We start from the raw sequence: 25,502 nt of genomic DNA on the forward strand, positions 1-25,502 counted from the left end.
AAAATTCTTTTCGAATTATTCACCCTTAAAAAACGAAAGCAGACTGCTACAACGATTTCCTTTTATAACTTAAAGCAAACTGTCTGCCAAATTACAAATCAAGCGGGCACTGATCGACGCGCTGCTATACATGCACGCTTGTCCTGCTATACAAAATACACACAAAGAAAAATTCTACCCTTTTCGTTACGTTGATTGTGTGGACACAAAAGCGACTCACACTCAGACATTTGCCTGGAATTTGGTTTTAAGGAACTCGTACAATGCTGAACAAAATTTATCCACACATAACCCTTCATAGAAGCACACATTTTTCAGCCATTTTTTTTGGCAAAAAACTGTCATCTAGTTTACTGAAATCCTGTGAAAATATTAAATTAGGATTATTGGGATCATCATTGCCACCATTTATGAAACGTGTGAATTTATTCATAAACAATTAATTGGATGTTGTTTTTTAATGTGTGAAAGATATTCCCAAAAAAACTGAATTAGTTTCGTTAACGAAAATGTATGAAAAAGCTCATAACAAAACCTGCTGAGAGTTTTGTAAAGGAGTACACCCAGAGAAATCATTGGTTGGAATTCGATTAGAGGTATAATTTAATGATAATGGTAAACAAATTTTTTACCCATACAAATTGGTATGACCACAAATTACGATTTAGGATTTAATTTTCCCATTCGGTAGTATTTTTAAGCGTGAATTTTAGTTTTTTAAACTGTTCATAAAGATTTTTTTTTATGAAATTTCCATATCCACTTTAAGTATATGAACTAATTGCAATTTCTTTGTTTCCCAATTTTGGGTAAATTGTTACTACATAATATATATTTGGTCGAAATTAGGGATCTAAAGTAAAATTAAAAAAATCGACTTTTCGACTTTTTCTGATAGTCAAAAAGTCACCTTAACGATTTTTTTTACTATCAAAAAGTCGGCTTTTTTTACTATAAAAAAGTCGACTTTTCGATTAGCAAAAAGTCGACTTTTAGAACTGAATTTGGTCCACATCGGACTCTATTTACATGTAGCTGCCATATTGACCGATTTATCGATGTAGGGTATGAACCCATTAACGCCTGACCCTCGATGCCCTTGTTCGATTTGGATGAAATATTTATTATTTTGTCGCATTTATATTGAGGTTGTGTTTTTATTACCTTTTTTTAGTATTTTTATTAACTTTACTACACCGATTCAGACCATATTTGACATGTATGTTGTTGTCAGGATAGAAGCCGTTGTATAAAATTTCAGCCAATTTGAGTAAGAATTGCGCCCTCGGGGGCTCAACAAATAAAATAGAGAGATCGGTTCATATGGGATAATATTTAAGCCCTCTGGAGGCTCAAGAAATCAAGATCCCAGATCGGTTTAAATGGCAGCTATATCAGGTTATGGATCGATGTGAACCATATTTGGCACAGTTATTAGAAGTCATTACAAAACACGTTATGCGAAATCAGCCAAATCGGATCGGTTTATTTGGCAGCTATGGACTGATTTAAACCATGGAATGACACCAAAACACTACGTGCAAAATTTCAGTCAAATCGGATGAGAATTGCGCCCTCTAGAGACTTAAGAAGTCAAGACCCGAGATCGGTTTATATGGCAGCTACATCAGGTTATGAACCGATTTGAACCATACTTAGCACAATTGTTGGAAGTGATACCAAAACTTCCAATAACTGTGCTATGTATGGCGCAAATCTGTACATAACCTGATATAGCTGCCATATAAACCGAGCTGGGATCTTGACTTCTTGAGCCTCTAGTTTTTTTTTATTTTGCAAATGGCGGAACTTTGCCAAAATCTCGATAGAAAAAAAAAATATTAATCGATATTTAGCGAAAAAATTAAATATCGATAGTACCATCGATATTTTGCCAGCACTAGTCTGTAGCCTGATACAGCGTGCTACTTACAAAATCCCTAATTGTTTTCAATACCACTCCCCTAAGTTGGTTCATGTCTGGTATTGTGTCTCCACCTAAGTGCCGGTATCTGATAGACGCAAAAGCCGGGCAATAGCTATACTGTCCTCCTTCTTGCTTCCTTTCAGTAATAGCCTCTCACGATTTGGATCCCCCATAGGATTTTCGCCGTCCTACCGAACGTTTCGCTGTTCCACAATGTTACATGCGCATTTGTCGCCCACTCCCTTAACTAGGACTGCGTCGACCCGACCCGAAAGGCTTCGGGTTAACCAAGTTTATTGACGGCAGTCCTCTGGCCTTCACCGCCAAATCGTCTGCCTTTTCATTTCCCCTTACTCCGTTATGGCCCGGCACCCAAACGATGCGGATTCTGCCATCCTCAGAGAAGGCGTTAATCTCTTCATACAGTGCAAGACTGTTCATGACCTTACCCTCCGGTTGTTATTGCCCTTATGGCAATTTTACTGTCAGTAAAGATGTTCAGTCTCGACGTCCTCGCGTTAGCACCACACCACTTCACGCATTCCGTGATCCCCCGGATCTCCGCCTGCAGGACCGTATTATGGTCAGGCAGTCCAAAACAGATCTCAGTCCCTGGGTTCTCAATGTAAACCCCCAGGTCTGTCCTCTAGCTTTGATCCATCCGTGTAACATGATCTTCCAGATGGCAATACTAGGGTTCCGTCAATCTAAGACTGTGCCGATGGCAGCGGTGCCTCGCACTCGACTTCAAGGTTTATCTCAGGTATCGGATCGGAAACCTCTTACCTTACTTCCAGGTTTCATATCTTCGCCTCGGTTAGCTACTAAAACATACATTTTCATTCGTACACAGAAAAAAATATCCCTTAGAAAAACCCAACTACCAAACCTTAAATTCTCAACGAATTTTGGCATTGGATCGAAGACATTATTTGTTGAAGTAGGTAAGTAAGTCTTTACAAGAGTATTGACAGACAAAATTATTGAAATTTTGTTGACTTTCAACGAGTTCTTTAGTTGAGGTAGTTGTAAAAATAGGCGTACTACCATGTAGAGCACAAAACTCCCATGCCATTCATGACTTGCAAACCGAGGATTGAGTTTTTGTTCAATAAACTTATTTTAGAAAGTTCGGCATAAAAAAATATGAATTTCGTATTCACAAAAAAAAATTTTACATATTTTTTTAATTTATAAATTGAGAATTTTGACCAACATTTTCAATTACATATGAGTACAACAAGTGACATGTGCCTTTAGATGGTTTTTTTGCCTTGTTTATAGATATTGGGTTGCCCAAAAAGTAATTGCGGATTTTTCATATAGTCGGCGTTGACAAATTTTTTCACAGCTTGTGACTCTGAAATTGCATTCTTTCTTCTGTCAGTTATCAGTTGTTACTTTTAGCTTGCTTTAGAAAAAAAGTGTAAAAAAGTATATTTGATTAAAGTTCATTCTAAGTTTTATTAAAAATGCATTTACTTTCTTTTAAAAAATCCGCAACTACTTTTTGGGCAACCCAATATATTGTTGGCTTGCAAAGAGTGCCTTTCAACAATAAATTTGTATTTTGGGTCGTTGCGATTCCAAATAAATTGTTGCAGGAAAATTAACAACTTTTGTAGTTGTTTTCTCGCCCAAAGTTGTTGTTTTTCAAAATTATTTTTGTCTGTGTAATTCAAGAAAAAAATCACCAATGCCTATTATGTCACCCTGTTACGCAAAAAAATTTCGTTTGAGCTGCGTACCTGCAAGCGAAATTTTCGGTAACGAAAATTTCGTTTGGAAAATGTCAATGCATTTTTTATGGTAACGAAAATTTTGCCAGGGGTGCATATTGCGCTTTACTGCAAAAAATGTTTGTCCTACATTGGACAATAAAATGTATATGTAATAAACCATTAAATATTCATAATCACAATTCCATTGTTTTTTTTTCCTGTCTTACAGCTCCTCGCCAATGTTCGGTTTGCGGAAAATTGGCAGAGTTTGAATGTCGTGATTGCTTTGGCGTCTTGCAAAGTGGAGTTGGTCTGGAATCTACATCCTTCTGCCCAAAGTGCCTCGAAACTGTGCATATGCATGTTAAAAGGTAAGGAATCTGATTTTTGCATTAGCTAATTAGTTAAAAGTCTGTCGCACAGCGCGATAGAATCGAAAAAAATAGAGATAATGGTTATAGCTGAGGTGTTCTTGAGATCATGTGCATAATTTTAAGGCCCAAGGTGGTCAGGGCGCCTGGTCCGATTTTCAAAATTCTTTCTTTGGTGAATAGTGTTCAAAAACCCCTACCAAAGGTATACGAAAAAAATTAAATGCCGAATATCCCTGAGACAAGAAGAGATATTGTAGACCTCAAGCAGACTTTTGAAGATTTGGCAGCCCCAACAAATTTTCCAAATACCGAGGTGATCAACTTAAGGGGCCTGCCAAGAGGCGCCCGGGCATCCTTGAAATTATGCACATGATCTCACTTACACCCCAGATCTAACCATTTAAAGTTTCAAAGAGATATCTCTTCCCGTTCTCGCACGTCAAATTTTTAAAATTTTTTTTTCGTTTCTATTCCGCTGTGTGTCGGTTTGTTTGTATCGAAACATAATTTTGAACGTTTTTACAGATCGAATCATAAGTATCGAGAGCTTTCAGTGCCTCAAGATTTTAGAGTAATGGCAAATCATATGACAGTACCACGTCTCTATATGGAACTCTTTGCCGTTGTTTGTATTGAAACATCCCATTATGTGACATTCGTAAAGGCTGGTTCTGGACCCGATGCCCCTTGGTGTTTTTTCGATTCCATGGCCGATAGAAAAGGTAACAATTATCATGTATTTGCTTAGGCTATATTTTTCTTCAAAGTTCAATTGCAGGTGAACAGAATGGCTATAATATTCCTGAAATGATCACCGTTCCCGACCTACCGCAGTGGCTTTCGGAGGAAGGATCTCGTATTGTGAATGAGACATCTGCGAATGATAAAATGCTTCCCGAACATGCCAAGCGACTATTTTGCGATGCCTACATGTGCATGTACCAGAGTACAGATGTTATGATGTATCGTTAATTATTTTTTTGTTTTCAACGTTTTTTTTTTTTTTTTTTTTTTGGGAAAATTTTGACAATTTTTCCCTGTGGATGCTTGGAGTTATCTTCATAACAGAATAGTTGCTATTCTTTCAATTCTACACATATGTATGCAAATTACAATAAAGGCGTTATCTGTCTGTAATTGTAATTGTAATTAATTAATATGGTTAAGTTGGAGGGCACGCGACTAGCAATTTCGATTGGGTCCATCCCATGGCAGCCGGTTGTAAGTACCGGATTGACCCGATGGAGTCCTTCAACGGCAAGGGCTGCCGCCACAGTGTATGTTTCTTAGTTTGTTTATTTGGTTTGACCTATGCAGAAGAAAAAATTCTTATTCGGGACATAGGTGTTTCATTACTGCTTATACACAAATGCACATTTTGGCCATGAACATTCCACTAAGGAACAGGGGCAAACTTCTCACATATCAATGAGTGCAGTCCGATTCAAGTTTAAGCTCAATGATAAGGGGCCTCTTTTTTATACACCGCTGAAAATTTTTTCTGATTGTCTCGCCAGGATTCAAACCCAGGCGTTCAGCGTCATAGGCGGACATGCTAACCTCTGCGCTACGGTGGCTATTTATACACATAATTTTTAAAACAAAAATAATTAAATAATACATTTTTTTAAGTAATAGAAAAAAAAATTAATTACAATTTATTACAATAATTTTGTTCGCACAAATTTCGTACATAATCTAGACAGTTAACATAAGTTATTAAATTAAATGAAAAGTTATTCAAAATACTTGAAAATTGAAGATCTGAATTGCCCGTCGAATTGAATATAAAAAGAAAACAATAAAGGGTGATTTTTTAAGAGCTATGGGAAAGTTTTCAAAAAAAAAAAAAAAAATCAAAAATTCCAAAAAAGGCTTGAAATCTTTTCTTTTACCGAAAGTACGATCAATAATTTAATGTTTGAAGATTACCGTGAAGATTACCGTACCGTGACTGCGCCTCAAATAGTCTATTCGCTTATTCCAATTTTGGCATACGGGCCAATTGAGCGATCCCGAACGTGAAATAACATAAGTCAATAAGTCCATTGTTACGCGTGCTGTGTGGCATGTAGCACTGTCTTGTTCAAACCACCTGTCATGCAGGTCAAGCTCTTGCATTTTGTGCCAGAAAAAAAAGTTGGATATCATCTCACGGAAGCGCTGACCATTCACAATTACGTTACAATTCGCACCATCTTTGAAGAAGTACGGTCCAATGATGTCACTAACCCATAAACCGCACCAAACTGACTTTTTCTGTATGCAATGGTGTAGCTCTTGCAATGCTTCTGGCTGACCTTCACTCCAAAATTGACAACTCTGCTTATTGAGCCATTGAGCCAAAAATTAGCATTGTCGCTGAACACAATTTGATAAAAACGTGATTCTTCGGCCAACTTCCAAGAGCCCATTCACCAAAATTTCTCCGTTGCGGTTGGTCGTTCGACTTCAGCTGTATTTTGGAAGGCTTCACATCTAAATCCTTCCACCGAAATTAGGTCTGTTCGCTTACTTTTCCAGTAAAAATTTGCAGGAGAGTAAGAGCCATTTTACCCTCTTTAAAAAATTTGCAAGCAAAAGTACGCGAACGACTTCCAGTGAAAATTTGCAGAAAAACAGCTGATTTTTGTGTTGGTTGGTTTTTATACCCGCCACCATAGGATGGGGGGTATACTAATTTCGTCATTCTGTTTGTAACTACTCGAAATATTCGTCTGAGATCCCATAAAGTATAAATATTCTTGATCGTCGCGACATTTTATATCGATCTAGCCATGTCCGTCCGTCTGTCTGTCGAAAGCACGCTAACTTCCGAAGGAATAAAGCTAGCCGCTTGAAATTTTGCACAAATATTTCTTATTAGTGTAGGTCGGTTGGTATTGTAAATGGGCCATATCAGTCCATGTTTTGATATAGCTGCCATATAAACCGATCTTGGGTCTTGACTTCTTGAGCCTCTAGAGGGCGCAATTCTTTTCCGATTGGAATGAAATTTTGCACGACGTGTTTTGTTATGATATCCAACAACTGTGTCAAGTATGGTTCAAATCGGTCCATAACCTGATATAGCTGTCATATAAACCGATCTTGGGTCTTGAATTCTTGAGTTTCTAGAGGGCGCAATTCCTATCCGATTTGGTTGAAATTTTGCATGCCGTATTTTAATCTTACTTTCAACAACTGTGTCAAAAAAGGTTCAAATAGGTTCATAACCTGATATAGCCTGATATAGCTCCCATATAAATCGATCTCTCTATTTTACTTCTTGAGCCCCCAAAGGGCGCAATTCTTATTCGAATTGGCTGACATTTTACACAGGTCTCCAACATATAATTTAATTGTGGTCCAAACCGGACCATATCTTGATACCGCTTTAATAGCAGAGCAAATCTTTTCTTATATCCTTTTTTTTTGCCTAAGAAGAGATGCCGGGAAAAGAACTCGACAAATGCGACCCATGGTGGAGGGTATATAAGATTCGGCCCGGCCGAACTTAGCACGCTTTTATTACTTGTTTATTTGCTTTCATGGATTTTTTTTTTAATAAAAAATGCTGGCGATTCTTTTGAGGTATTTTCCTTAGATAAACGTCAGTTTATTGACCCGAGAGTGAAAAGGCTAGAAGGGGAGTCATTTGTATATCCATGATCTTCGTGCCGCTAGTGGTATGTATCGCATGGCCCGATGGAGTCTTGCAATGTTCAACACACTGCTACTACACGAACAACAGCCATGCACGAAGCTACGAATCGGATCTGCCTGGAGTCGATTACCTTACAACTGTCCTTAGCCTATTTGAACACTATTATGGTGCCCGATGTTTGGAAGATAGTCAGTCTGATCTCGCTACTGAAACCTGAAAAGGATACGAGAAAGGGGAAGTCGTACAGACCGATCTCCCTTTTCGCATCAGTAGTCAAGACGCATGAGGTACAACTCCTTCCGCTTCTCTCGCTGGACAATTTCCATTCGCCAAGCATCAGCATGCATTTCGAAGGCTGCATAGGACTACAACTGCTCTTCATGCCATCACGTATACAAAAATACACTTGTAGTGCTGACAAAGATACCTTGGACTAACCATCTAATGCTTTTGAAAATTGTGGCTAGATAAATTATTACAAGCACTGATGTGAGGGTAAGGCAGCTTTCTATTTGATTATGTGGCGGCCAAGGACACTTTGTTATCATTGACGATATCTGTATCAGTTCGCAACCGGCAGACTAATTTGCACTAATTTTTTCTAATCCCACTATGCGTCACTTGTCGAACTGCCCAGCTAGACCCGCTCAATCCCATGGAAGCATTTCCTTTCCTTAACAAATTCAAAGGAACGGTGGTAGATAGCTCTCCAATTAGGATGATTCCAAAATCACTTAAAAAACCGATAACTGCTCTTTTCTTGGTGTCTGGAAGTATACAATGTTTTAATTTTTCAAGATTTTCCAAATAATTTCGCAAATTTCGCACTTACCTTCCAATATAGAACAACCGTTTGTGGTAAAATTACAGCTTTATTTATCAAGTTTTCTGTACCTGAACACTAGCTGCTGCCACGAATTGTCATTAAAAGTAAATGAAAATGAGAACAAAAAAATTAAAATTTTCTTTTTAGAGGTTACTTTATAGTTTTTAGAGCGCATAACAAGCCGATTACTGGCTTAGATGTATGTGGCGTGGAGCGGATTAATATCTGCACCCTCTTTTCAACCTAACCTAACCTAAAGAATAGTGAAACAAATTTAATAATTACCAATAAACAATATTTATATTTTTACTTACCTCTGCCTTTTTGATCCATTTTGCCGTTAGCTTTCGTATTTTCATGTAACGGCTGCTTTTCGTAAAACAGCTGACCTTTACAAAACATCTGTTAAAAGTTGCAAATTTCTGCTGGCAAAAAAGTCCCAGTAGAAATAAGCATGTTCTCTATTTTCCAACAGTCAAAAATTGGTATCTCTCGCGCTCTCTTCTGCTGGCAAATAAAGTACGCGAACGACTTCCAGTAAAAATTTGTGCAAATTTTCACAAATTTTTGAGTTCCCGAACACAGCTATTGAAACGCAATTACCATCCATATCTTGTCGCAAGTCCTTAGTTACCTTTTGACAAAGGCTTTTGAATGTTTCAAAATTGAAACGCAATTATCGTCCACATCTTGTCGTAGGTCCTCAGTTACTTTTTGTAAGGCCATTACAAAACTTTGATTTTGTCTTAACTCGGATTGGAATTTGGTCAAAAGCGAATTGTTAACTATGTAAGATTTATGGGTCGATTATGGATAGCAACCAACGTTCAGTTGAGTGGTTGTCCGTCAACGCAACCAAAATAAAATTTTTTTTTTATGTATGACAACTTTTGTCAATTGATGTCGGTAATAGTGTTTTGGCAATCCAAAATGTGTAAACAAATAATTAAACCGCCACAAAATATGCTACAAGTTGTGAAATACCATGAAGAAACATTTTGTTTTTAATTTGTTAACCTGTGAAAGATCATTTTATGTCGGCGTTTGCTACTTTTAATGCTTTTCTGTAGCTGCTCCAAACGCAATATTTTTCAAAACTTAAGATCGCGCCCACTGAATTTATATACAAGTTAATTTGCAAAAAATCTGCTGCCGTCCGTATAATAGAAATAGACACTCCTGGCGATTGCAGACGGTCTGTGATTACTTTTTTCCTTATTTTATTACCCGTCAATTAAATTGTTTCTTTACTTTAGAATCTTTTCACAATATAAACTATTCTCCGGAAGTACGCGGCGATGATTTTTTTGGCACCCGCACAACCCCAGCTGTTTTTGAATTTGCCTCAATTTTTTCTAACATCAAAAATAACTGATTTGTGTAGATTTTTAACACGCTGAAGCCTACAGACTAATTTAACTGCTTATCTTATATATAACAAGTAAAATCGTGCTAAGTTCGGCCGGGCCGAATCTTATATACCCTCCACCATGGATCGCATTTGTCGAGTTCTTTTCCCGGCATCTCTTCTTAGGCAAAAAAAGGATATTAGAAAAGATTGGCTCTGCAATTAGAGCGATATCAAGATATGGTCCGGTTTGGACCACAATTAAATTATATGTTGGAGACCTGTGTAAAATGTCAGCCAATTCGAATAAGAATTGCGCCCTTTGTGGGCTCAAGAAGTAAAATAGAAAGATCGATTTATATGGGAGCTGTATCGGCCTATAGACCGATTCAAAACACGTATGTTAATGGTTATGAGAGAATCCGTCGTACAAAATTTCAGGCAAATCGGATAATAATTGCGACCTCTAGAGGCTCAAGAAGTCAAGATCCCAGAACGGTTTATATGGCAGCTATATCAGGTTATGAACCGACTTGTACTTTATTTGACATAGTTGTTGAAAGTAACAATAAAAAACGTCTTGCGAAATTTCAGCCAAATCGGATAGAAATTGCGCCCTCTAGAAGCTCAAGAAGTCAAGTCCCCAGATCTGTTTATATGACAGCTATATCAGGTTATAAACCGATTTGAACCATATTTGACACAGTTGTTGGATATCATAACAAAATACTACGTGCCAAAATTCATTCAAATTGGATAAGAATTGCGCCCTCTAGAGGCTCAAGAAGTCAAGACCCAAGATCGGTTTATATGACAGCTATATCAGGTTATAGACCGATTTGAACCATACTTGGCACAGTTGTTGGATATCGTAACAAAACACGTCGTGCAAAATTTCATTCAAATCGGATAAGAATTGCGCCCTCTAGAGGCTCAAGAAGTCAAGACCCCAGATCGGTTTATATGGCAGCTATATCAGGTTATGGACCGATGTGAACCATACTTGGCACAGTTGTTGGATATAACAACAAAATACGTCGTGCAAAATTTCATTCCAATCGGATAAGAATTGCGCACTCTACAGGCACAAGAAGTCAAGACCCAAGATCGGTTTATATGGCAGCTATATTAGGTTATAAACCGATTTGAACCATACTTGGCACAGTTGTTGGATATCATAACAAAACACGTCGTGCAAAATTTCATCTCAATCGGATAAGAATTGCGCACTCTAGAGGCTCAAGAATTCAAGACCCAAGATCGGTTTATATGGCAGCTATATCAAAACATGGACCGATATGGCCCATTTACAATATCAACCGACCTACACTAATAAGAAATATTTGTGCAAAATTTCAAGCGGCTAGCTTTATTCCTTCGGAAGTTAGCGTGCTTTCGACAGACAGACGGACGGACGGACATGGCTAGATCGGCATAAAATTTCACGACGATCAAGAATATATATACTTTATGGGGTCTCAGACGAATATTTCGAGTAGTTACAATCAGAATGACGAAATTAGTATACCCCCCATCTTATGGTGGAGGGTATAAACATCAATTTGTGTTTGTTTGTATGTTTGTGTGCTCCTTATAGACTCAGAAATTGTCCATAATGATCCCGTGGTAAAAAAGGGTACTAAATTTTTGATATCTGAAGGGGGGGCGGATCCTCCCCCTTACCCTAATTTTCAAATACGCCAGATCTCAGAGAGGGGTGGTGCGATTTAAGCGAAATTTTGTGTGTTCCCATATAGTACCCTAAAAATAAAAATTTGGTATCCAAATTTTGGTCGGTGTACCTAGGGGGACCGCCCCACCCTAAAACCTACCAAACATATATTTAGAACAATCACGACATTATGGGACTCAAATGAAAGGTATTAAGGATAAGAAAACGTATCTGATATCTAATTGTCGAACCAAGTGCTAGGGGGACTACCCCAACCCCCCAAAACACCCCTAAATCGGCCATATTTATCGACCATGTCAATGTGGAGCTTAAATGAAAGGTATTGGGGGTAGAGCAAGAATTGATACCCACTTTCGGGACCAATTTTCTGGGGGTCAACCCCTTTCCCAAAATATGGGGTTCAAATAAATGATATATAGATATATGAGAATAGAGCACGTTGCTGATATATTTTCCGGGCTTAGTGTTTGGAGGACCACACCAATCCCCGAAACACCCCTAAATCGGTGATATTTACCGACCATGTCGATTTGGAGATTAAATGAAAGGTATTGGGTGGTAGAGCAAGAATTGATACCCACTTTCGGGACAAATTTTCGGAGGGTCAACCCCTTTCCCAAAATACCCCACAAGCAGCAATTTTTTAGTGACCATCGCATAATAGGGAGTAGAATACGACCATGCCAATATATGGTATTTAAGATTAGAAAACGAATTTGATAACCTATTTTGGGCCATGTGTTTGGGGGATGCCTCATCGTGTAAACTCCCCTAAACCAATGGCAATATGGGGTTAAAATAAATGGTTTTTGAACGAAGAGCACGATGCTGATTTTTTTCAGGGCAAAGTGCTTGGGGGACCACCCCTAAATCAGATATCATGAGAGTAGCGAGCTGAAATAAAGTATTTTAAGAATGGAGTACACCTTACATCCAAACTTAAATTCGTAGACCAATAAAGACCACATGGGATTCAGATAAAAACACTTTTACTGTTAAACTGTTAGTCAAGCGATATACTATTTTCGTAGCATGGTATTTCACTAAAAGCTCTTTAATTTTTGAAAATAAATATTCGAAGGAAACGTTTGTTCCATATAAAGTAAAAGAAGGCGCAGCGGAGCGGGCCCGGGTCAGCTAGTTTACTAATAAAAATATCAGAGCTTCTACAAAAAAGTGGTTACCGAAAAATCCCATTTTAGCAACTGGCATTGGTAACTTCAGTTCAAAGTTGCCATTCGTGATGCAAATTTGTCAACTAACAACGCTATTGAACTAAAGTTGCCATCTATAATCGACCCATTAATTCATCCATAATCGACCCATTTAAATAATTCGTAAACTTACGTCCTAAAAACTAAATCAATGGGGTCGGTTATTATCACCTAACGGGTCCCGTTTCTCTCGTACTTAAATTCTTTATGACTTCTTCACCACCAAAGTCGGTCGCGTAAGTCGGTTCCAAACGATCGTCTATTTGGTGTCAGAATACATATTCAGATTTCTAGGTTATCTAGTATACTCGGCATACACTTCTTTGCATTAGAAGTAGTTGATAGATTTGCAGATCGTTAGGATGGGTGGCATATTTAAACCCATTTCCTTGCAACTAAATAGTTTTTAATTTTAACAAATATTCCAAAATCTCATTTTGTAATAGAACAAACATTTTATTGAAGTAAAATTGGACTATCAGCCCTATTCTGAATAACAATTTACTGGGAGTTTGTCCCCCAATTCTTTTCCTTTATTCTAAACAAACTTCGAAAAAGGGAAATATCTCCCAGGAAATAGAGTGGCTATTCTGAATCGATGTAAAAGGAAGAATGAGACGGCAAAACTTGGGAAAAATTCCCCCAAACAAATGAAATGGAGTTAGGATAAAAAATTATGAATTTTATTGTTTTTATAATGGTACCACTTGTTATTATTTACGAACAATCATCAAAATCAAGTAAACATTTTTTAGGTTCTCTCGCTTTAAATATATCATGCATCTACCATAGAAGATTTGCTTAAGTTTTTCAATTTTATTGGCACTCCGAGTCGGATACTTAAAGGAGGTCCCTTATAATTGAGCTAAAAGAAAAATCGGGCAGCACTCAATAATGTGCAAGAAGTCTTCTGCCTGTTCCTTAATGGAATGTTCGTGGGCAACATTCCATTAAGGACATTTCTGGCCGCCGCCCAGAAATGTCGATTAGATCTTCAAGTTCTAGTTCCATAAAAGTTGGCCTTGAGATAAAACGGCGTATCAGGCAGACCACCACAGCATTTATGACGACGAAGGAGCAGCAAACCTCTGTATTACGATTCAGCCACCTTTGGCAAGGGAAAACGCCAACATAAAAGTTCATTCAAGCTCATTGAATGCCCTCAACAAGTCATATCTAGGCATCTGGTTTTATGGATTGGAAGTCATAACAGAAGCCTATGTCCACAAGTTTAGCTAAATGGGATGAGATATGCGCCTTCTAGGGGCTGAAGATAGAATCGGTTCTGATTTGGCTTATTTGCAATTCCAACTGATCCACTTCGATAAGAAGTATTTGAGAAACATTTTAAGCTGCTAGCTTTACTCCATAAAAAGTTTTTGTGATTTCAACAATGTCATGTGTAATGTACCACTGCTGGACAGACAATAGTATTGCTATTGGTAAGATGTTGCTATCGATGTTCTTTCGGAAAAAGGACTGCAGGAGCCATTAAATAGCTAACTTCAGTCGGGAGGGGATTCTCGTCCTTCTCCGCAGAGCTAGTATTATTACAAGAAAATTATTCTAGACTCCCTTTTTAGTAGAGAAGCTACAAACTAGAAAAAAATAATCGAAACCAAATGGTCTATGTTGCTTAATAATGAAATTCCCCACAAAATTGTACATATCCAACTCTTCAAACAGTGATCTATCTCTCTGATGTTATGAGAGATTGCGCGTCTTTACCCGCCCTAACCTTGGTCCTAGTAGCGCCGATAATCATATTATAGGACTCCAGTTTGTTCCTACCACACCATTCGTGTGAATGGTGACTCGAATTACCAATTCATATTAGAAAACAATTTATTCAATGCATTATGCAGATAATAACCAGTAAGGAAGGGTAAAAGTCGGGCGGTGCCGACTGTATACTATCCTACGCCTACCCTATAAGTACAATGTGGGACCTATATCCAATTCCGAACCAATTTTGATGGACTTCGGCGAGCAAATATGTTCAAACTGTAAAAACTACGGTCGACAAACGACAACATTATGACAAATAACCCAAAATCTGACAAATGTATATATGGGAGCTATATCTAATTCTGAACCGATTCCGAGCAAACTTCCCAGATAATGTGGTAGTCGTCGAGGAAAGCGTTGTGCAAATCTTTGGCAAGATTGGTCAATGAATGCGCTTGCAGTGGCTCTTAAAGTGAAAATCGAGCGATATACATATATGACAGCTATATCTAAATCTGGGCCGATTTCTATGAAATTCACCAGTAATATTGAGAGTCAAAATTCCGACAGAATCGGATAACAAATGATCACTTTTTTCCAAAACTCCTCAGATACTGTGGCAGTCGTCGAGGAAAGCGTTTTGCAAAATTTGGCAAGATGGATCAATAAATGCGCTGTACCACAGTAGTGGTGTAGGGTGTAAAAATGTAGGAAAAGGGGGATAAAATATACATGCTCAGACTCTTAGAAATGGCTATCTTAATCTAACAAGGCTCATATGCAAATTAAGAGTCTTTAAAATTAACTAAGTCTGGCTCATTTAATTTTTTTAAACGCAACAATCTGATATAAAAATATTTTTTGCTTTTTTTTGTTTTATATATTTTAGTTCGTTGTGAATTCTAAAAGAATAGTATCTAGAAGCTTATTTCTTTATAATTCTAAGTTTCATAAATTGTAACAAATATTTTCTTAAATTTTCAACAAAAACATTTACCGTTTTATGGTAACCCTTATTCTTAAGCAGAAAGATTTTATCAAACGATCAAAAATATAGCTGAGATGCAAATGATAAGATCAAACAAAATGTACAACAATAATAAAATGTAATGCACAAACACCCACATTTTGTAATAATGATATTCATATCATGTGTACTCATGAAGCAGCAGAGTCGTTGAAGGCCTCCAATGAATTGCGTAGTGCTGATGATGATGACTTTTGTTCGATGGTTGTGGGTAGTCAAACTCACTGATCTATGCGCATGTAAATTGTGTTTGATCGAACGCTCACGTGGATTTTTCTGACCACATGTAATTAAAACTTAATTATCTGATCACATGCTTCTTATCAAACGGTAATGGTTCGATTTTAACACTGATAAATGCATATTAGGGTGGAACTTTAAATTATTTGTTGCAAATTATAAAAAAAAAACCTTAAATTACGAAAAGATAGTTGATAATTTTACATAATTTTTAAGAAATTTTAAAAGGAGCAGCAAATTGAAATTGTACTTAAATTTTATATCGGTAATTTCCTCTTTGCTCGGTGGTCTTGTCACCCATACCGAATAATGAAAGTCTATGGTAGGTTTGCAGCAATAAAGTCAACAAATGGAAGCGCCGTATGAGGGGTCTCAAAAAAAAAAAAAAGAAACTGGAACAATCCAATTGCTGCACTGATTTGGCTATTTCTTAATATAAACAAGTAAGAGCGTGCTAAGTTCGGCCGGGCCGAATCTTATATACCCTCCACCATGGATCGCATTTGTCGAGTTCTATGCGCTTTATATCAAGTTATAGTCCGCTTCGGACCATTAATGAATGCTGAACATTGTAGAAGTCATTGTGTAATATTTCAGTTCATTCGGATAAGAATTGCCCCTTGCAGGGGCTCAAGAAGCAAAACTGGGAGATCGGTTTAAATGGGAGCTGATCCAAGCTATTGATCGATTCAGACCATATTTGGAAGATAGAAATCGGATGAGAATTTAGCCCTCTAGGGGCTCAAGAAGTCAAGACCCAAGATCGGTTTATATGGCAGCTATATCAAAACATGGACCGATTTGGCCCATTTACAATCCCAACCGACCTACACTAATAAAAATTTCAAGCGGCTAGTTGTACTCCTTCGAAAGTTAGAGTGCTTTCGACAGACAGACGGACAGATATGGCTAGATCGATTTAAAATGATATGACGATCAAGAATATATATACTTTATGGGGTCTCAGACGCATATTTCGAGGTGTTACAAACAGAATGACGAAATTAGTACACCTCCATCCTATGGTGGAGGGTATACAAATGTCATGGAATAGAGCCTCCAATGAAATTGTGCAGTGCTGCCTTTCTGGTGTATATGGAGCCGCACTCTTCGAGACAATTTGTTGTTGCCCCGGTGTCGCGAAAGACAACAGAATGTTGCTTCTGAGAAAGCTGTATACACGTGGACACCGGGGTAAGGAATATATAAGAAATTGGTTGGGACTATCGTAACCACTTGTAAAATGGAGTAATTAATTTGTATTAACTTTTCCTAAAAACACAAAGTAGGCACTCACTATCGGTTTCTCCACACAAAAGATTCTATTATTACCTCAATTAATTTTCAAATGTGTTTTATGTAGGAATAATTGAAACTAAATTGATCTTAGATCTTAATACGATATTTGTACTTGGTAAGGAAATAACCGTAAAAAACACTCGTACTATTAACTTTCGATGGTTTCTTTACTGGTTGAGTGCCACGAGGAAAAGGAATTTAGCCAGTGCTATTGTCTAGTCGAAAAGTAGGTGATGTTTCCTCCATGCTTTGTAGAGATTTGAAGTGAGAGCAATAGCCTCGTTTCAATTACTCAATATAAGTATGATGTGTGGGAATAACAAATTGATTGTGCCAGGGTTGCCAACGAAGTAAGATGAAAACAAATGAAATATGCACTATATCTACTTAAATAACAACAATCGGGAATTCATAAGGGCGCTCGAGAATTCATTCCGAAAATCGAGTAACACCATCCCAAGCTGGAGCTGTAAAAATCGTATTGTTTAAGAAAACATTTAAAAGTGTTGTTATTTAGGCAAATACAACAACTCAGAGATCAAACTTCTATTCCAAAAAATTGCCTACATCAAATCGCCAAGTACAAGTCACAAATTTTGTCCCAATTTTCTAGTAAAATGTCCCTAATTTAAACTTTGCAGCTTCTCAATTGCCAAAGTCTTGAAATTTTGTTTAATCTTTGTGAGTAAAATGCAATGTTTTATATCGGCCGCATATTCTTAGGAATTTTCACTTCATTACTGTTCACTTTTAAAATCAAAATTTCACAATGGAATATAACTTATTTATTGTGTAGATAAGCTAAACTTAAGTAAGGTATATATTGATTAAATAAATAAATGTATTGGCGAGAATACTGGGGGGATACAGATTCTCTGGGTGTGGCTAAGTCCCCCGACAGGACCCCCTAGCTACGGCAATGGCTATCCACTATATCGCTCTAATGAATATAAAGGGTGATTTTTTAAGAGCTATAGGAAAGTTTTTCAAAAAAAAAAAAACACACACACACATAAATTTCATAAAAGTTCATGAGATCTTAATTTAAATCGATATTACGGTCCATATAGTTTAATGTTTGAAGGTTATTTCATGCAAATGTTGACCGTGACAGTCCAATTTTGGCATACTCTATCCATCATTTCGGCCGGTATCTCACATATAAATGCTTTAATGTTGTTTATCAATGCGTCAATTGAAGCGGTGTTGTCTGTATGCGCATGAGCCCTTATATAGCCCCACAAAAAATAGTCCAAAGGCTTTAAATCGCACGATCTAGGCGGCCAATTGACTGGACCCGAACGTGAAATAAAATGTTCACCGAACTCGCCTCTCAATAAGTTTATTGTTGCGCGTGCTGTGTGGCATGTGGCACCGTCTTGTTGAAACCACATGTCAGGCAAGTCAAGCTCTGGCATTTTGGGCAAAATAAAGTTGGATATAATCCCACGGTAGCGCTCACCGTTCACAGTTACGTTACTATTCGCATCATCTTTGAATCAATACGGTCCAATGATGCCACCAGCCCATAAACGGCACCAAACTGTGACTTTATCCGGATGCATTTATAGCTCATGCAATGCTTCTGGCTGATGGTCCCTCCAAAATTTACAATTCTGCCAACTGGGTACGTACCCAGTGAGCCAAAAATGAGCTTCGTCGTTAAAATGGAAGAAAAGCGCGATGAACTTTCTTAACAGAGCACGCATTTTGATAATAAAATTCAATAATGTGCAAGCATTGTTCGTTTGTAAGACGATTCATGGTTAAATTATAAACCAAACTGAAGATGTTTGACAGTGAAACAAAACACGAAAATTGCGTGAGCTGTTGCAATCAGTGTTGCCAAAGAGATAATAGGTAAAAAATCACCCTTTACTTGAAATCGAAAATGGTCTTTCCCAATAACTCTCGAAAACGTTGCAATTTTCCTTGTCCGGTGTAACAGTCTCTAACAGGGATAGCTGTGAGCTCGAATGGTCTTCCACATATCCTTATTGCCCAACGTCTTATTGAATTTCTCACTGAAATATGGAGTCTACTTATTCCTTTCCATAAAATTTACCTCATTTCGATTTTTTTTGTATTCATCATACAGTGACGGAATTTTGGTCCTCTTCCAGCGGTTGTCAGCCATGTCCCTATTTTTCATCAACAATTTCAATTTCCTATCAAACAGTGGACACTGATATCTGGGTATCTGTCTTGTCTTCAATGGTACATACTTCTCATACAAATAGCTGATATTGCCCATTAAAGGCTGGTACTATATTCGTTTTACACAGTTGAAAACACACATTTTTCACGGTTACATATTGTTCATAATTAATGTGGGAATGTCGTACTGAATGAAATTAGCAAATTTTTTTGCTTCAAAATCTTTTATCCAAAAAAAAAGTAATCACAAAAAATGTCGCCTAAATAAAAACATAGTACCAGCCATAAGTATTGAATTTGTCCATCAATATCCCAAATGTAGAAAATGCTCTCCCATTGGAGTGACATAACTTCACGTATCAGTGATGAATAGTCAATATTCTTAGTCACGATAGGTAAACGATTTCTTTGTTGGTAATGTCTGAAAATCACATGTTAAAAAACTTAGATCGTGATTGGAAAATATCGGCGCTAAAAACTGGTCATACAACAAAACGTTTTCATTATTAAGGCTGGAACTATATTCGGTTTTCGCGTTGGAACTCCATATAAAAACAAATGGAACAATTTACCGAAATGAGTTCGTTTCGTCATAACTTGTTTTTTCATCTGGGGAAAATTTACATTTCGGGACGCGCATTGAGAGCACAATCACAGTCGCTCTGCAACAAGTAATTTTCTTACGCAAAATAAACGCGATCGCCAAACCTCTAATTGTAACTGAGTGTTTGTTAGTGTTAGTGATGTTGCTAACATGTATTTACTCTGGGTGGAAACAATAACGTGTGGATGCATAAGAAAGTAATCTCTTATATACAAAATTGAATTTGTGTTTGTTTGTCGGTTTGTTTGTTTGTTGCGTATAAATTCAAAAACGGCTGAACCGATTACCTTAAAATGGTCAGGAAGAAGAAATAGGCTTTATAATTTTATGTTTTCGGAAGAGGGCGGACCCTCCCCCTTTACCCAAAAACACCAGCCAAAATCAAAAGCGGACCGATAGGGACAATATGGGTATCAAATGAAAGGTATTGGAGAGTAGAAAACGTATAAGTACCCATCGGGCCGCCCCAACCCCAAAATTCCCCTAGACAGACATATTGGACGTTCATGTCATTATGCGCCTCAAATACAAGGTTTTCGGGAGTGGATTACGAATCTGGCATACGAAATCAGGTCGAAGTGTAGGGGGTCACCCTACCCTCTAAAAACGACTTAAATGGGCATATGACCTATCATGGCTATATGGGACTCGGCTTTTTTTGTTTGTTCCGTAGAATCAAAAACGGCTAAACCGATTTTCTTAAAATTTTCACAGATTGTGGATGTTTGTCTGAAAGGAAACATAGGCTTTATAATTTTTGGATATCGGATGGGGCGGTCCCTCCCCCTTACCCCAACAATGCCATCAAAAACCAAAAGTGGACCGACAGGCACAATATGGGTTTCAAATGAAAGGTATTGGAGACAAGAAAACGAATATCGTATTAAAATTTGGGTCCAAGTACCCAGCGGGCATTCCCAACCCAAAAACCCCTTTAAACAGATATATTCGACGTTCATGTCAATATGGACCTCAAATGAAAAGTATTGGACAGTAGATTACAAATATGGCATACAAAATTAAGTCCAAGTAATGGGAGGTCGCCCCAGTACAAGTACGGTTACTACGCCCCAAATGGGCATAGTAACCGACCATGTCTATATGGGACTCAAATGAAAGGTATTTGGGAGTAGATTACGAATATGACATTAAAATTTGTGTTCAAGTCTAGGTGACGCTTTTGCTTCCAAAAATAAGACAAATAGGATGACTAACAAACTAATTTGATATCCAATTTTGGAGCCAAGTGTTTGGGGGTACGCCATAAGGCCCCCCTGAACTGAACTTCATTTCCGATTATGACAATATGGAGCTCAAATCAATGGTATCTGGGAGGAAAGAACGAATTTGATATCTATTTTCAGGGTAAAGTGCCGGTGGCCGCCCCAGCCCCAAAACACCCTCCAAATAGTTCATGTTTACCGACCATTCCAATATAGAGCTCACATTAAATGGATTTGGGTGTGCTCTATTTGAAAGTAGAGCGAGCAGGAAGCGCATATTTACATTAAGCGTCAAGTGTCTCTCTAAACCGAAAATAATTACCAATACGATAATACAGGACTCAAAAGAAAGGTATTTGGGAGTGAAACAAAAATGCACAGGAACCGAGAAGGGCACACTTCTCACACATCAATGAAAGCTTTCCGATTCAAGTTTTAACTCAATGATAAGGGGCCTCCTTCCGAATGGCGTGCAGCAGTGCGACACCTATTTGGGGAGAATTTTTTACATGACCATGTATGGCAAATGTCGCCAGCATTAAGAGGCGATCACCACAGCTTTAAATTTTGTCTGATGTTAACGCCAGGATTTGGCCGCAAGGATTCAGCGTTATAGGCGGACATAGGCTACAGTGGCACGAATTCAATATACACATTCAGGGCGAAGTGTCCCAACTCTAAAAAAAATATTAGAGAGTTAAAGAAGGCGCAGCGGAGCGGGCCCGATTCGGCTAGTTTTTAAATATAAATAAATATACTCAAAAGAAAATTAAATATTTCTTTCACTATAAGCAATTCAATCAATCTGTTCGAAATAAAAAGGTTTGTGAAAGAATGCGTTGGGCTTTTTGGACGCAATTACAACAACTATATTTGGATAAAAGTAGAAGATGTTCACAAAGGCTTTTGGAAAGTTGCACTTATTTAACTGACAACAGTGAAAATACTACAAAATCTAATTATTTTTACAAATCAATGCTGCATATGTCTCTTTTTAAATTGTTTTGTGTTTCATTATTTATTAATTACGAAGGAGTGGGTTTTGGTTGAAATCACAACAACATATATGAATTTTAATACGACCCAAACGCTCACATTTCTGTATACATACACATGCACGTAAGCAGCTGATAAATTGTTTGATGCCATATTAATTTTTATATGTAAATGGCAACATTATGGCCAAAGAAACGCAAAAATATCAACTGTGGTTACCTGGTCAAACCATCGAAACAACGATTCTCGGAAAATTTTCCACAAAAAATAACGTACAATAGTACCAGCCTTTACTGACAAAAAACAAACAGTTGGTGTGGTGTTATTAACTAGAGTAAGAATTAGTGATTGTAGTTCGCAAGGTAAGTCACTCACTTCAAAAACATTCTGATTCAAATCACCCCAAACTTTATCGTCCTCTAATTTCTCCAAAAACATTTGGTAGTCGGTTCTGCGGTTCGGTATATAAACAACTCCAAGTAGTATTTAGTTACCATTGCTAACTCGATAAACAAGAATTCCACTTTATTCTGGAAAGCTGATTTCTGGAAAATCTTACAAAATATTTCCAATCTTACATACATAGCAACACCTCCTGCATGATTAACTCTATCGGCTCGAAAAAGCGTTTACCCATTTAATATGAATAATGAATTGGGAAAATCAGGTAGAAACTAGGTTTGGTATATGCAAATTACGTCAATTTTTGAGATATAAACAAGTAAAAAGGCATTAAGTTCGGCCGGGCCGAACTTTGGATACCCACCACCTCGGGTATAGATGAAAACTCCCTTTCGGCACAATGCGGTGAAAATTGGATAACTTATGCGCCCAAATTCGTTACGGATATTGAGAGGGCTAATAAATATAAGCCACTGTTGAATTTTGTATTTCAAATATCAACAAAATCGGGTAATAAATAAAGCTTTTATGAGCTTCAGACCCTTAAATGGCACATCGGTCTATATGACAGCTATTTGGGTCGGATAGAGGGTGCCTAAAAATACGTACTGTTTCAAATTTCAACGAAATCGGATAAAAAATAAAGCTTTTATGCGCTTCAGACCCTTTATCGGGATATCGGTCTGTACGGCAGCTATATCTAAATATAGTCCGATCCGAACCATATTTAGGACGGATGTCGGGAGAACTAAGACTACCCACTGTTTTTTTTTTTTAATTTTAGCGAAATCGGGTAATAAATAGAGCTTCTATTCTATATTGCAGCTATATCTAAATAAAGTCCGTTCTGAACCACATTTGGGTCCTATGTTAAGAGGCGTAAAACTAATCAATGTCTCAAATTTCAGCGAAATCGGTTAAAAAATAAAGCTTTTATGGGCTTTAGACCCTTTATCTGGAGATCGGTCTATATGGAAACTATACCTAAATAAAATTCGATTTGATCCATACTTTGGTCAGATATCAGAAGGCTTAAGATACGCTCTGTTTCAAATTTTAGCGAAATCGGGTAATAAATAAAGCATTTATGGGCTTCAGACCCTTTATCGGCAGATCGGTATATATGACAGCTATATATATATATAGTTCGATATGGACCATATTTGGGTCAGATGTCAGGAGGCCAAAAACTACTCACTGTTTAAAATTTCAGTGAAATCGGATAATAGATAAAGCATTTATTGGCATTAGAACCTTTATCGGAAAATCGGTCTATATAGCAGCTGAAATTCCAATTATGGTCCGATTTGGCCCGTTCAAAAACTTAACTAGCGTGCATCAAAAAGACGTGTCTGTGCCAAATTTCAGCTTAATATCTCAATTTTTGAAGACGGACGGACAGACACACGGACATCATTAAATCGTCTAAGAATTTTCTGACGATCCGAAATATAAATACTTTGTAGGTTCGGAAAGTGATATTTCGATGTGTTGCAAACGGAATAACTAAATCAATATACCCCCTATCCTACGGTGGTGGGTATAAAAATATGTGGCGAAATTCGCCTATTTTATTTTCAGGCTTTGTGCGTTTATATGAACAATCTTCAATACATTACGAGTATGCGCCGCATCCTATGTACGATGTCTTTGGAAACGGTATTATTGTTATTCAACGAGCACATATTTGATGAAACACTTCCCAGCGAACCAAAGTCTGATGTCGGACAAATCTGAACAAATCCTGAAGTCTTTCGAAAATATCTTACCAAGTTCGTTCCGAATTCTATTTGACATTCTGAGGAATTTTTGTTCCCACAGTTTAGAAAAAATTCTGAACGATGCCTAAACATCCGGTAGTATGTTGTTGCACGCTGCCTACTGTGCATATCTCATTAGAAGCAGATTGACACGGCGGCTAAACCAGCTAGACCTCAATCTCGTATTTGGCACAGATGTTGGAAGTCACAACAGAACACTATGTGCATAATTACAGCCAAATCGGACAAAAATTGTGGCTTCCATGGGCTCAAGAAGTAAAATCGAGAAATCCGTTTGTATGGGAGCTATATCCAAACCTGAACCGATATGGCCCATTTGTTGTTGCTTCAATGGGCTCAAGAATCAAATTGGAAGATCGGTTTATATGGGAGTTATATCCAATTCTGAACCGATATGGCCCATCTGCAATCCCCAACGACCTACATCAATATAAAGTATCTGTCCAAATTTTCAAGCCACTTGCTCTAGGCGTTCGACAGACGGACATGGCTAGTTCGAATCAGAATGTTGAGACGATCAAGAATATATATAGTTTATGGGGTACTGGGTCAATATTTCGAGGTGTTACAAACGGAATGACTATATTAGTATACCTCCATCCTATGGTGGTGGGTATAAAAACTTAAACATACATTACAAAAGCAACAATAAACATGTTTGTAAACTTTCTTTAGCAACCTTTATAAATTCGCAATTTTTAGCCAAAATAAAACAGCTGAGGCAAAACAGCTGTTTTCGAAAATTCGGAATTCCGTCTCCCATATTTTTCCTCTCCCCATTCAATCAGAATAGAAGGATTTCATCGAGGCAGAAATCTATTCCATGGGAGTTTATTGCCAGGAAGTTTTCAGAATTGGGCTGATAATCTGTAAATGTAACGAGAAAATTAAATGATAGTTTAGTTAGTAAAATAATTAAAATAACCTTTAAAGATCAAATCAGACTGCAACAACGATTTATTCTTCTTATACCCATCACCAAAGGATGGGGGTATACTAATCAAGTCATTCCATTTGCAACACAACACTGGTGATTTCACCGGTTTTCAGTGATCAGTGACTGGTTTTTATATGGGCATGTCATACCTAGGGACCAATAATTTTGAACCGGTCATTTCATCGGCTTAAAAAACTGCTCATTTCACTGATCTACAAAACCGTTCATTTCACCGGTTTGAAAAATCGCTAATTTTACTGGTTTGAAAAACCTACCATTTCAACGGTTTGAGAAAAACAGTAATTTCCCCCGTGAAGACAAACACATCACTTCGCCAGTTTGGAAAATTTATCAATAAT

General features: G+C 37.5%; 1 protein-coding gene across 4 annotated transcripts in view; it reads left to right on the forward strand.

The window, feature by feature from the left end:
- Nucleotides 1-5,159, forward strand: part of LOC106081148 (ubiquitin carboxyl-terminal hydrolase CYLD) — a 107,851-nt gene extending 102,692 nt beyond the window's left edge. For all 4 annotated transcript variants that reach the window (XM_013242923.2, XM_013242924.2, XM_059364517.1 and 1 more), the window contains 3 exons: nucleotides 3,878-4,019; nucleotides 4,548-4,744; nucleotides 4,801-5,159. In XM_013242923.2, the coding sequence (XP_013098377.1) occupies nucleotides 3,878-4,019; nucleotides 4,548-4,744; nucleotides 4,801-4,994 (533 nt within the window). In that variant the 3' untranslated portion in view covers nucleotides 4,995-5,159. The remainder of the gene's footprint in view (nucleotides 1-3,877; nucleotides 4,020-4,547; nucleotides 4,745-4,800) is intronic.
- The last annotated feature ends 20,343 nt before the right edge of the window (nucleotides 5,160-25,502 follow it).

Source organism: Stomoxys calcitrans, chromosome 3 (genome assembly GCF_963082655.1).
Source record: "Stomoxys calcitrans chromosome 3, idStoCalc2.1, whole genome shotgun sequence".
NCBI classification, from domain to species: Eukaryota; Metazoa; Arthropoda; class Insecta; order Diptera; family Muscidae; genus Stomoxys; species Stomoxys calcitrans.